Here is a 12,787-nt window from a genome sequence, read left to right as displayed (position 1 = left end):
ATTCTATTTTCGAACTCTGCATGAATTAATTCTCACCAACCCCCATCCTCTATATAAGGTGAGGAGATAGTTTCTCCACAATCCATGAACTTCCCAACACAAACAGAAAAGACACCTCCTTCCAGCTTCCCAATCCCTTTTAATAACCCCGCCGGAATTGTGACTGGAGTTGGCAAATATGAGGCGGCTTTGGGCGGGTGTGAGGACATCCGTGCCAAGAGCTATTATGGCCGCAGCCCCCACTGGGCTTCCGGTGCGACAAAATCTAGGTGTAACCCCGATGACGCCATATAAGGTGGCCCGGAGGGATGTTGTTAGAGTACCTAACGTCTCTCCTCGGAGCGCACCCCCGACGAAGAAGACGTGCGAATTCACCTCATGGGCGGTGCTCGAGTGTTGCCGTCTCCAACGGCCAACACTCGTGAGGATTGGAGAGAATCAAGGGAACATCATGGGGGAAGGTATCCCGGAGCCCCTGCATCTGCTCCTCTCTTTGTTCCAGCTCTGCCACGCCGAGAAGGGAGTTGTCGGTGGCCTAGAAACATGATGGCCCTCCCCCTTCCCTGCCTTTTGTGTCAAGCTCTCCCATTTTCTTTATACCAATAAAGAGACGGCTTGACACTTCCCACCGGCTAGCTTTTTTAGGGCGGGTGGAGCCTCTGATTGTAGAAATAGCTGGTAGGATTAGCTTGTAAATTTGTTTGTGAAACACACCTGCCTGAGCCTCTGATTGTAATTTGTATTGTTTCTATTTATGAAATAATAATATCAAGATTTCTCTTTTCACTGTCGAATCTTCTATTTTTTTTTTTTTTTTTAACCTACTGTAAAACGACTACTTAGAATAATCGCCTGGTACGCCGGCCAGCACCCTAATCCTTCCCACAGACGGCGCCAATTGTAGGGATTCAGTTTGGATTGACCCTGAGTATGAATGAGTTTTCAGCCCAACAAGCCCAAACAATAAATTTATAGAGAGTGGGTTAAAGGTTTAGGCGCTGGCCGTCGATCATTAAGCATGAACTCTCTTTTATAAAAAAGACACTTAGAATTTCTTTACAACTGGGGGGATATTCCTCGGCCCATGGCCGAGGAGACCTTTTTCTTCCCCTTCTTTCTCCCCCTATTCTCTTTTACTTTACTTGCTTTTCTTATATAGTCTTCATCTTCATATCTCCTTATTCCATCTGTTGATCATCCATTTGCCTCTCTTCTGGCTGTCTGTCCCATCAGAGGCCTTATCAGTACTCAAGTGGTTTACTCTGATCAACGTTGCCCTGCTAAAGGGTTATATCCCCATTAATGCGGCCAGGGGGATTAGGTGAATGCATTAAATGCGAGAGTGACAGCTTACTTTGAGCCTGGTCTTTCCCAAAAATCATCCTTGTCAGGCCGAGGATGAGGAGGTCCTTGGCGTGGATTGGGAAAAGAGGCTTTCCCCAATTTAGCCTTGAATAGTCAGTATTCCTCGGTGTGGGTCTTGGGCCTACTACACGATGGGCCAAGGCTATCAGGCCCACGGGCCCCACAGTTATAAAGTTTAAATTCCAACTTTTATTTTTTAGGATAAAATCCAAATTACTCTATTATTAATTTGGGTGAATTATCATTTTTGTCTCTAATTTTTGTTGGGGTCATTTTAACCATTGATTTTACTAGCATTTTTGTCATCTCAATCCTTCCATCCCTCCATCCGTTACCATTTGTATATACAAGTATGCATTTGTAGCTTTTTAATAGCATTCTTGTTCATAATTAAAATTACACTAATTGTTGTTCATACAACATCCACATTTTGTAAAGCTAGATATCCACATTGTTTCAAGGATGTCCACGCTTTAAATGAGATGTGTATGATAGTATGTAATAATCACTGCTCTAAAAAATTATGATTAAGTGACAAAACTCACAAAATGGTATAAAATAATCCTATCATTTTGTGACCCACCCAAATTAGCCAAACCCACCCATTTTTCATCCCTAGTATGATATGATTCGTGGTAGTTTGCCCTTAAAAGTTTGATCAGATTTAACAAAAATATAACTAATAATGGAGTTTAGAGTTTTTAGACTCCAAACCCTTAAACCTCCATTCATATTTAGGGAAAAGTTAAAAGGTACAACTTTTTATCTTTTTTTTAAGGTAGTGGAATATTTATTTCCTATTTTTTTTAACTATTTTCTTGGAATTTGGGAAGTTCTTGAAGTAAACTGTGCATGGATTATGGAATGCAAAATTTTGGAATTTGATTCAGTGAGCAAAAAGTTAAATAAGTTGATATTAGACATGCACTAATTTCGTTGAAGGTTCCTAACCTTCTGATTTGAATGTTACTAGAGCCTTGAAGCCAAAGTTTTGACTTTGAGATAATAAAAAAATTGATTAAAAAAAATATTTTTCACACTCATTCAGATCTTTCTACATATATCAATAATTGAAATGAAAATATCCATATTTTAAAAATACCAAAATAAATTATTGGCCCTTGAAGTTTGTTTATTGAGCACGATTAATATTAGTGTGGCTAGCAGAATAATGATAATATGAATTTGCTAGCCTTAAAATGAGAGAGAGAGAGAGACTTGTTGAAAACATTTGTTTTTCAGTAATTTAAAAAGATATGAGACTTATTTCCTAAAAAAAAGATATGAGACTTTTATGTGGTTAATGAGAAGTTAGGATTTTAGTCAAATTTAGAATTTCATGTTAATAAAGAGACAAATAATTGTAGCACCATAATCAATTTCATACTCATTTTGACAACTATCCTATTTGTAGTCATTAAACATAATAAATGTGTCTGCTAATAGAGTATTTGTGACTAATAAAGTAGAATTACAATCTGAATCCAAGACTTGTTCTATATGTGTAAAAGATGCTTACACATGCTTACTTTATTCCAAGTAGCTTATGATTATAGTCTAATGTATATGATTAATGTGAATTTAACATGCACATTTTAGATTTCTTTCTAAAAGTTCGAGCATGTGTATGAGGTCTTAAAAAATCAATTAAAAAGGTCTTGTAACATTTGTCAAAATTTTTGTATTTGGTGGCTCGAATGCCAATGTGAACAGAGAAATTTGATGAACCATGGTGCTTTGCAAATTTCACCAAGTGGAAAATTGCTGTAGAGATTGGTTCAACTTGTGGCTTGAGCTCTGTGAAAAGCACACCACTTAAAATAAAAAATGTAATGTTTGATTGTCACTAATCTACTTACCAAAAATAATCGGAGAGAAGGGGGGTCACAAAACTGTTGGAGGCATTATTTTTATTAAAAAAAATGGCTATCGTTTTGAAGAGGTAATTACATAATTGATTATAAAGTTTAATCCAACTTTTTTTTTTTTAGGTTAAAATCCAAATTACGCTATTTTTAATTTGGGTGAATTATCATTTTTGTCTCTAATTTTTGTTGGGGTCATTTTAACCATTGATTTTACTAGCATTTTTGTCATGTCAATCCTTCCATCCATTATCATTTGTATATACAAGTATGTATTGGTAGCTTTTTAATGGGGTTCTTGTTCATAATTAAAATTACACTAATTGTTGTTCTTACAACATCCACATTTTGTAAAGCTAGATATCGACGCTGTTTTAATGATGTCCACACTCTAAATGGGATGTGTATGATAGTGTGTAATAATCATTGCTTTAAAAAATTATGATCAGGTGGCAAAACTCACAAAATGGTATAAAATAATCATACCATTTTGTGACCCACCCAAATGAGCCAAATCCACCCATTTTTCATCCCTAGTATGATATGATTTGTGGTAGTTTGCCATCAAAAGTTTGATCAAATTTAACAAAAAAAGAACTAATGGAGTTTAGAGTTTTTAGACTCCTAACCTTTTTTTTATATTTACTAAAAAGTTAACTAATACCCTAAGAACATTGGTTTAAAAAATAAAGTATAACTACAATATAAAAAGATAAATAAATGGTTCTTATTAATGAGTGTAGACATTTTCTAACATACTATTTTATAAAAGTTTTAATATTTTTTTTATAGAAAATAAATTTTTTGGCTAAACCAATGTTTTTACTTCTTCGGGCAAGCCAATTAACTTTATCTTACTTGTTAATATGAACCAGTTATTTACCTGTCTATATTGTTGTTACATGTACCAATTTGTTTGTCATTTATTTCATTTTGGGATGTCTCAAACTATTGTCTTATTTTTAAAATTAAAAATTATTAATTTACTAATATTTCTATTATACCTCTAATTTATTTCCAAAACTATTTTTAATAGATTTATTTAAACATAGTTTTGAAAACTTAGACATTTATCTACCGGAGACAAGATAATAAATGATTCATGGACAAAAGTCAATAAGTGCGGTTACTGTTCATTAAACAGTAGCTGCACAGTAACCGTAAACAGTGAAAAATCAGCCTTTACGTCTCTAGGAACGCTGAAAAGTTTTAAAAAAAATACTGTTCATTAAACAGTAACCGTAAACAGTAAAAAATCAGTCTTTACACCTCTAGGAATGCTGAAAAGTAAAAAAAAAAAAAAAAATGGAAGGAAAAAGATGAAGAAGAAGAAAATAAAAACACAAACGCGTTTGGAAAACGCAAAACACGCTTCGCACACTATAGTGTACATATATATTATTTATTCTTTTTTAATTTTCAACTGTTTTGGTTATCATACCCTCCAAAAAAAAAAAAAAAAAAACTGTTTTAAAAAAAAAAAAAAAGAAATTTCTATCAAAACTCCAAAACTCTCTTATTCTTCATCTTCTTCATGAAAATCTCTAATCACCCGCTACTCTATGGACCATGGAAATCACTATTGAAACCCCATCCGATTCTCAAATCAACGGCCCAGATTCACCCACCACCATCCCCCAACACCTCTCCGATCACGATGATCTTCGTGCAGACCTCGAATCTCTCCGCGAATCCCATCTCAGCCTCCAATCGAAGTCGGTGGCGACCGAACAAGCCCTAGCTCTCGTCCGGCAAGAAAGAAACGACGCCGTGGATCACAACGCCGATTTGACGAAACTCGTTTCCGAAATCTCGAGGGAGCGAGACTCTCTGAAGGAAAAAATCGATGAGCTCGAAGCTTCGCTGAAGGCAAAAGAGGACGAGTTCGCGAAAAAGCTCGACGAGGAACTGAGGAAAGCAGAGGAGTTCAGGAATGAAGTTGAGGTTTCTAGAGAAAGAGTCAAGGAATTGGAAACCGAAATCGAAAAGAGAAACGACTACTTGTCGAAGAGCTTGGATTCGTTCCGGTTAGCGAAGGAGAGTCTAATCAAGATAATCGAGAGCATAGACGAAGAGAAGGTCGAAGAAGAGCGCGAATCAGCGATTGTTGAGTCCGAAATAGGCGAAGGAGGCGAGGAATTTAGGGCGGTATCGGAGGAAATAGTGGAAATGAATAGGCTGGCGAGCGAGGTGGAGGTAAAGGTGAGAGAGTACAAGGAAATGAGGAAGAAGGAGAAGAGGGAATTGGAGAACAGCGTGGTGAGTTTGACGGAGGAGAATCGGGACATCAACACTTTGCTTAGGATCGCGTTGGTGGAGAAGGAGGCGGTGGAGAAGAGCTTGAATAAGCTGAAGGGGACTAATGAGCAGAGAAGGGTTCCTATTTTGCAGAGAGTTGGTTTCGGGTTTATGATGATAGGTGGGGGCAATGAGCAGCAGCCAGAGAGTTCTGCAGTGAGTTCGAGTGCAGGGAGTCAGAAGTCGGATAGCGAGTGTGAAGAGGAGGTTGTTAGTTTGGTATGTTGAGAGCTTCCCCTTAATCTATGTTCACAATTTGGAATTTGGGTATTTTGGCTTGAGCTTAAAATTTCAAAATTTATTGTTTTTGCACTGTTTGTTTTGTGGGAAATTAGCTTATACCGATCATATTCATTGTTTGCATAGTTAGTCTAACACTCTCGCCTTTAGATTCCTAGCTTACGTTAAGGATTCGGGTTGATGATATTTTTTTTCTTTCTCTTTTGTTGTATATTTCAATTTTCATGTTACCATATATGATGCTCGAGTTTCATAATTCTGTTTGGTTATTTATGTTGTAAGTAGTTGAGCCAAGAAATTTATCTATGTAAAAATGACTTCGTGATCATCAACTCAACAAAACAACCCTTATAGGCAGGACAACACCTTTTTAATCCTCGGAAAATGTTAAAAGGGTCACTTTTTTCTTAAACAGAATCCCCTCTTTTTGGTCAAAGTGTAAATAGTAACACTTGAAGTCTATCTTAAAAGTCTCTGCTAATAAATAGAGCTGGTCTTTTATATGCTTGACTTCCAACTGAGGCATTCAGTTTCCTACTTGTACTTGAAGTGAGATCTTCCTTATGGTAAGTCATTTAGGAGGAAAGTGTGTGAAATTTCTTGTGCAATTTGTGACCTTAAGAGTGAGTTTATCCAAAGAACAAAGTTTGTTGGCTAACTATGCCAATAAATGGATAAGTATTGCTCTGATGTCCTTCATTGTCCTTACCAGGCCTCAACTGTGGAGAAGATAATGAAGAATTTGCGGCAAGAAATCACTCAATTGCGAAGATCTTTGGAAGAATCTAGGTACGCCATTATTGAACTGAAATGCCTGCATTTTCACTTGGCATTAATATTATGGTTTTATCCTATAATTTGCACCAAATTTGATTGTAAGATAGCGAGTAGGAGATAAAATTATTTCTGAGGGATGAAGCAAGGTGAAATTGTTACATTGTAGTGTGGAAAACTTCCACACCCCCCCCCCCACCCCCCCAAACACATACACACAGAGACACAGACATCTGCACTAAATCTCTAATGCTCCTGCCTAGGCTATACATCTTTGTGTAGTTTACTGCGTCTTTCAAAGACAGTTTTATATAATAAAAAAAGCCCTGTAAGAAAAAAAAAAAAAGAGATATACTCTGCAGGAGTTTTTTTATTTTATTTTTATTTTTGAATCTCTGCAGGAGTAAGCCTACGAGTTCACTGAATTTGTTATGGTACACCAAAGTCAGTATTGAAATGAACCTTTCTTTTTAATTATCCATTTGGAAAATGTAAAAAGTGATATTTGGATGTATCACATGCCATCCAAAGCATCCAATATATGGACTACATCAAACTAATATTCAACTCAACCATGGAGTGTGGGTTCAAGAATACTTTTTCAATCATAGTGAAAGTTCTCTTATATATTTCATAAATTATGATGCCCCGTTTTTGAGTAAATTTGCATGGTTCTGAAATACATGGTATCTATGACCCAGTTGAAGCTCAAATCCCGTCTCGATTTTAAGGGTTTGCTTGGATTGAACTTATTGTTGCTGAAACTGAAAACTGAAAATACTGTACTAAAATAATTTTTAAATGTGTGAATAGTATCATGGGACCCAGTTTTAATATTTTCAAATACGTGAACAGTATTGCTATAGTGCATGAACAGTGATTTTGTCTCTGCACAGTTCATTCATGTGATTTTACTGTTCATGCACTGAAGAGAAAAAAAAAAAAAAACCCAAAACGCTGAAACTGAAATGTGCAAAATGCGCAATCCAAACGGCCTCTAAATTTCTTGATCTTATAATATCCTCAAAGAAATGAGTATGTAATTGATCTCTCTACACACTTAATTAAACTGAAGATGAAAATCAAGTTGAAACACGTCAAACACCCCCCTCCTGCATTTAGTATAGAAAATTTTCAGCTGTAAGTGTTGTGTTAATTTTACTAGTTCTAAACACAACTATGGTGAGTTTCCATGAGATGACAAGTTATGGAGAATACCTGTCAAAATTTTGAGGTCCAAAATAAAACATATATGTTGCCGTCTTCTTGTTGATATTGTGATTGGTCATTACATGACTGCACAGTTCTTGAAATGGTAAAGAACTGCAAAAAGTACATAGCAATTAATCTAGGATTTATCAACATTTCATTCATTTACGGACCACTTGGTGGTGTAGGAAAGAGTACATGGCTTGCTTTATAAACATGTTTTTGCATGAATATTTTTCTGGTTTTGGACCTTTCTATGGTTGTTGACATCTTCAACTACCTTCTGTCCCCACGATATTTATGTTTTAATATTTGGTTTTCAAGTACTTATTATCTAGTCTATGCCAGGTCAGACACTGAGCGCCTGCAGAGTCTTACAGAGAAACAAGCTCAACAAATTACCGAAAACACTCTCTACATCAAAGAGTTGGAAGATAGAGAGAGGGCATTAATTCAAAATGTGATACCTATTTTATCAAGAATTTGAAAATTTTCTGGTTCATTCCTTTAGCAAACCCTTGTTATTTCTGACATTATCCCTTTAATTGCTGTAAGGTTGAAGAACTCCTTACGGAAATAAAAGAAACTGAAGCTGAGGTTGCTAGATGGAGGGAAGCATGCGAGTTGGAAGTGGAAGCTGGTAAAAAAGAAATTGGAGAACGTGACAAAGTGGTAACAGTTTATGTCTTTTGATGTCAGTTTTTGTTGATGTACTGTTGCTTTATAGATTCATCAGCTGTCTAGTTCTACACTTTCTTGCTTGTTAGAGTTTTGGCTTATGGTGTTTTTTCATGAAGTCTGCTTGTTCATTACTTAGAGGTCTCATGATGTTATTATAGTAACAAATGCAATCATTATTCCATGCATGAAGCTAGAAGTTTGTTTTGTGAATAATTTGGCAACTCAAACAGCTTGTCTGATTTTATGAATGAATTAAGGTATGCTAGTCATGGGAGCCTAATTCTCCGAATTTTTTGAAACCTCTTACTACTAATGAACAAAGGTAAAATGTTGGCTATATGACAAGTGACAACCTTAAGTTGTAATTATCTCTCATGTTCAGGGTTACTCCTATTTTGATATTATGACCCGTATATAAGTTGTAGGGGATTATGAAATGGCATTGGGCATACTCAAGATTCCAGGAAAATATGTATATATATATATATATATTTTTTTTTTTTTTATGTAAAAAAATGTTTTTATGATATAGGCCAAAGGTAAAGTATAGTGAGAACGTACTTGACATGCTTATGTGCATTCGCATGGGAACAGCTGGCTCAGATTTTAACAGGTGTTCTGTGTCAATTGCATATAAAATGAGGGGCTGAGATTTTAATTTGGTATATGCTATAAATTAGAGTAGCATAACCTCAGGTCCACAGGTGAACCATTTTTTATTCTCCTACACATACTGTTGAGTGCTGAGTTCTGTTGAAATTGGGTAGGTAAAACAGATAGTATTTTTTTTTTTTTGGGTGACAATTATAAATTGAAGTTGATGCATCTTGGATCTTGGAAGTCTGGAACTGAAGTTCTGCCTTGTAGTACTACTATGACATTTCTGGAAGTCATTGTTTTGTGTACAATGAAATCATTTGTGTTGGTAAACATGCTAGTGGAAGACAGCTTCCTTTGGTGAATAATTTTTCTCTTGGGTGTTTTGTTCATGTAGTAAATTAGTCTCTGAAATCTAATGCATAAAATTAATTTAACTTCAATTTTGCATCTCTCTCTCTCTGTTCCTGGATCTCTTGATAGGTATCAATTTTGAAATTCATTACAATTGCATTACTGTTTTACTAGGTGGCCATTCTGAAGCAAGAGTTGGAGAAAACAAGGGCTGCTTTGGACATGTCCAATGGCAAATTAAAGATGAAAGAAGAACTTGTATCTGCTGCAATGGCTGCCCAGGCAGCAGCGGAGAGGTCTTTGCAGCTTGCTGACAGCAGGGCTGCAGGACTCTGTGAGCGAATCGAGGAGTTGACAAGACAATTAGAGGAATCCGAGAGCAGGGAGCGGAGTAGACTTAAGATAAGGCACATATGTTGGCCATGGCGAATCCTTAAAGCAAAAACTGCTAATAGTGCTAGTAAAGTTCGGGATGTGAGAAGGATGCTACCAGAAATGCAAGCATTGCTTCATAGTGCCTGATGTAACATGGTTCTTAGTCCCAATTTGATTTATTTGAATTGTTTATTTCTTTCACTGTCTTCCTGCCAATTACCTCTTTATTCCTGTGTTTTTATCTTCTTTTATTTATGTATATATTTTATTTATTTTTCGCTTTCCCCATTACAAGCAAATTCTGTAAATTGCTTGTCAACATGTATAATATGCCGTGATTAACCATACCTTTCCCATAATCTGGTACTGTATACAAACCTGCATGACAGTTTTTTTAATGCAGAATGCATATAAAACTCTGACATATTTCTCAAAAATCATAAATAAAAATGAATGTCTACATGCTTCCTTGGCTAAGATTCATCAGACCAATTCCTAATGATGTGAACAGGCAAGGTTTTTGTTTACATATCAGATACTTTAGCAAGTTGCAAGGAACTCATCTGAGGCCGCTGCAGTGTGGGAACTGAAGGAATGCATTAGCCAACATCTTCCCGACTCGAACCTGAGCTGCTGTGGATAGGTGCAGATGATCCTGTTCAAGTGGCAGGCCTTTGGCGTCAACAGTTTGCAGGTCTGGGAGGTCAATTCCCAGCTGAGCAGCTCTAACAAGCTCTTTTAGAGTGTTGTTATAACCTGACGCTAGAGCCACCTAACCAATATCCGAAAGAAAATAATTTCATCACATGACAATAAATCCACTTTCAAACAGGATTGGCAATTAAAGCAGGAAAATGTAGAATTAAAAAAAGAAATCAATGTAGATTCCAATTGATTTTTTTAATAAAAAATTAAATGAAATAAAAACCATACCTGTATTATTTGTAGATTTGGAGAGTTCAGATCAGCTCGAATGTTTGTAAACAACCTCTTCAATCTTCTCTTATACAATCTAGCATCAGTTTGTTGTTGAGTATCAGACTCCCCTTGATACCACAGAAGCGCTTTGATTTTGCCACCACTCTTTAAAGACGCATTAGCTCTTTCAACCAACTGCTTGTAATGACCAGTGCTACTTCCCTTGGCCCAATCAGTGATCTTAGTCCCCCCTATGGCGCAAGGCACAAGACCAATCACCCCAAAGTTGGGGTCCTTTGCCAAGACTTCATGAGCAAAAGGCATGCCTGGTCCAACCCCACATGTCTTGTATTTGTCAATTTCTTCATGAAGAGGCTCATGTGCTACAACCCATGTCCTGTGCAAACTGAGTTGTAGAATGGAAGGATTGGGACTGCATTCTGCTGGGACTTTCTTATTCCAATGACCATTCACCTTGGGAACGCCTCCGCGTCCAGCCATGTTGCTTTGTCCCGCCAGAAGAAATATGTTTTCTGGGCTGAGTTCTTGAGGCTCGACACACGCAGCAAGAAGGCATACAAAAATGAAGAAGAGGAACATCTTTAACTCTCACTTTAATGCAAAATGTGGAGAAAAGGCAATAGGAATAGGAGTCTGGAAGGTTTTGAGGTCCTCTGGTGTTGCAGAAGCAAGATGCTTTTTATATGAGTAATGGCTGGCAAGGAGTGGAGATATATCATATATGTATGCACAGTTGCACACTACAATTTCCTCTATAACCCTCTCTATATTACTATACATATATGGGTTGGGGGCACTTATCCCAAATGCTACTTAATATTCCATGAGCATGAACCCTGACCTTCTTTTTGGTGAGAGGCAAGAAGTGCCAATCAGCTGATTCAGCTCATAAGCAAATAAGCAATTGGCGCAATGAGTTGAGAATGAGATAGCATCTTCGATCCATTTGTTTCAATAAAAAATCTTATGTGAAGATAATTTTTTGCATTTTTCTGTGTTTGGTAGTATCAGGAAAAATTGAACAAAGAAAAAATATCTCTTAACTTCCCTTATTAGCTTAGTATAAGATAGAGTTGTTTTTTGCTAAAAATTTCTAGAAAACAACTCTATCTCACTTGAAACTAAATAAGGAAAATAACTCTATCTCACATGAAACTAAATAAATGATTTTTTTTTTTTTGAGAGGGAAACTAAATAAAGAAAGTTAAGAGATATTTTTCTAACTCATTTTAAGGTTTTTACCAAACATAGCAAAATGAGATAGTTTTTTAGAAAATACTTTTTGAAAAATAATTTATTTTCTAAAAAATATTAATGTCAAAACAAACAGAGCAAAGCTAGTGTCCAAAACATTTCCTGAACCCTTACTAGCACGTGGAACCGACAAAAGGGAGCTTGCATGTGATTTTGAGTGGGCTAGATAATGCACTTGAAGGTTGAAGCATGTAATAAGTTTTAGTAATTGCTAGTGAATCGAAAACATGTGCTTATGGAGTAGAGGTTGGTTAAAAATCATGATGAAACCTACATTGTGCTTAATTATGCCACTGTTATTTGAGCTTTTCTGCAGTTCACCCGGGTTAGTTAGTTCCGAATTTTGAAATTTAGCTCAGAACTAATAAATTACCAAGTGTTTATTGGTAAAATAATTTGGATTAGGCCTAGTCTTTTTATTTTTTGTATAAGTAAACTTTTATTAACAAGAAGAGGAAACAAAGCAGGGCAAATGGGGACCAACTTATTTCGTATGTTAAAATAATAAATGGGTATCATTTCCACAGCAAAGTTGAAAGCAATATGATTACTTTTTTATGTTACTCATAGAATTCCAGAAATCAGCGGGATAAAGTGGCATCTAACTCCACCATTATTATGGTCTCGGACCAACCTCTTATATTGCATAAAGTTTTCATACTGCTCCTTCCTTTTAAAGGAGAAATTATTACATTCACCGGTGTAACTAAGTGTAAGCATCCCCAAAATTCTGAAAAAAAAATTTAAATTAAAACTCAAAAATCATAATGTTAACAAGTTACTTAAAAATAATAATTAAGAAGTTCAAAAAAAGATTGAATCAAGAATCTTCATAT

General features: G+C 36.0%; 2 protein-coding genes across 2 annotated transcripts; one reads left to right on the top strand and one right to left on the bottom strand.

Annotated features, from left to right (window-relative positions):
* Positions 1 to 4,721: 4,721 nt before the first annotated feature.
* LOC111998956 (uncharacterized protein At3g49055) lies at positions 4,722 to 9,959 on the top strand. The gene is made up of 5 exons (XM_024031081.2): positions 4,722 to 5,747; positions 6,481 to 6,557; positions 8,100 to 8,211; positions 8,307 to 8,423; positions 9,558 to 9,959. The coding sequence occupies exons 1-5, from the start codon at positions 4,800 to 4,802 to the stop codon at positions 9,903 to 9,905; spliced, it is 1,602 nt and encodes a 533-aa protein (XP_023886849.2). The 5' UTR covers positions 4,722 to 4,799; the 3' UTR covers positions 9,906 to 9,959.
* Positions 9,960 to 10,079: 120 nt separating this feature from the next.
* LOC111998957 (probable carbohydrate esterase At4g34215) lies at positions 10,080 to 11,656 on the bottom strand. The gene is made up of 2 exons (XM_024031082.2): positions 10,692 to 11,656; positions 10,080 to 10,530 (listed from the first exon to the last, which is right to left on the bottom strand). The coding sequence occupies exons 1-2, from the start codon at positions 11,274 to 11,276 to the stop codon at positions 10,318 to 10,320; spliced, it is 798 nt and encodes a 265-aa protein (XP_023886850.2). The 5' UTR covers positions 11,277 to 11,656; the 3' UTR covers positions 10,080 to 10,317.
* Positions 11,657 to 12,787: the final 1,131 nt, after the last annotated feature.

Source organism: Quercus suber, unplaced genomic scaffold (genome assembly GCF_002906115.3).
Source record: "Quercus suber isolate HL8 unplaced genomic scaffold, Cork oak 2.0 scaffold_5, whole genome shotgun sequence".
NCBI lineage: Eukaryota > Viridiplantae > Streptophyta > Magnoliopsida > Fagales > Fagaceae > Quercus > Quercus suber.
Note: the sequence above shows the minus strand (reverse complement) of the source record. Positions and strands in the feature narration are given on the sequence as shown.

What these genes read in the sequence shown, in the direction of transcription:
- LOC111998956 (XM_024031081.2), top strand. Translation starts at nt 4,800, where the DNA reads ATGGAAATCACTATTGAAACCCCATCCGATTCTCAAATCAACGGCCCA. An exon ending in AGAGGGCATTAATTCAAAAT is followed by an intron (nt 8,212 to 8,306) that starts GTGATACCTATT and finishes AATTGCTGTAAG; the next exon opens with GTTGAAGAACTCCTTACGGA. An exon ending in TTGGAGAACGTGACAAAGTG is followed by an intron (nt 8,424 to 9,557) that starts GTAACAGTTTAT and finishes CTGTTTTACTAG; the next exon opens with GTGGCCATTCTGAAGCAAGA.
- LOC111998957 (XM_024031082.2), bottom strand. Translation starts at nt 11,276, where the DNA reads ATGTTCCTCTTCTTCATTTTTGTATGCCTTCTTGCTGCGTGTGTCGAG. An exon ending in CAAATCTACAAATAATACAG is followed by an intron (nt 10,531 to 10,691) that starts GTATGGTTTTTA and finishes GATATTGGTTAG; the next exon opens with GTGGCTCTAGCGTCAGGTTA.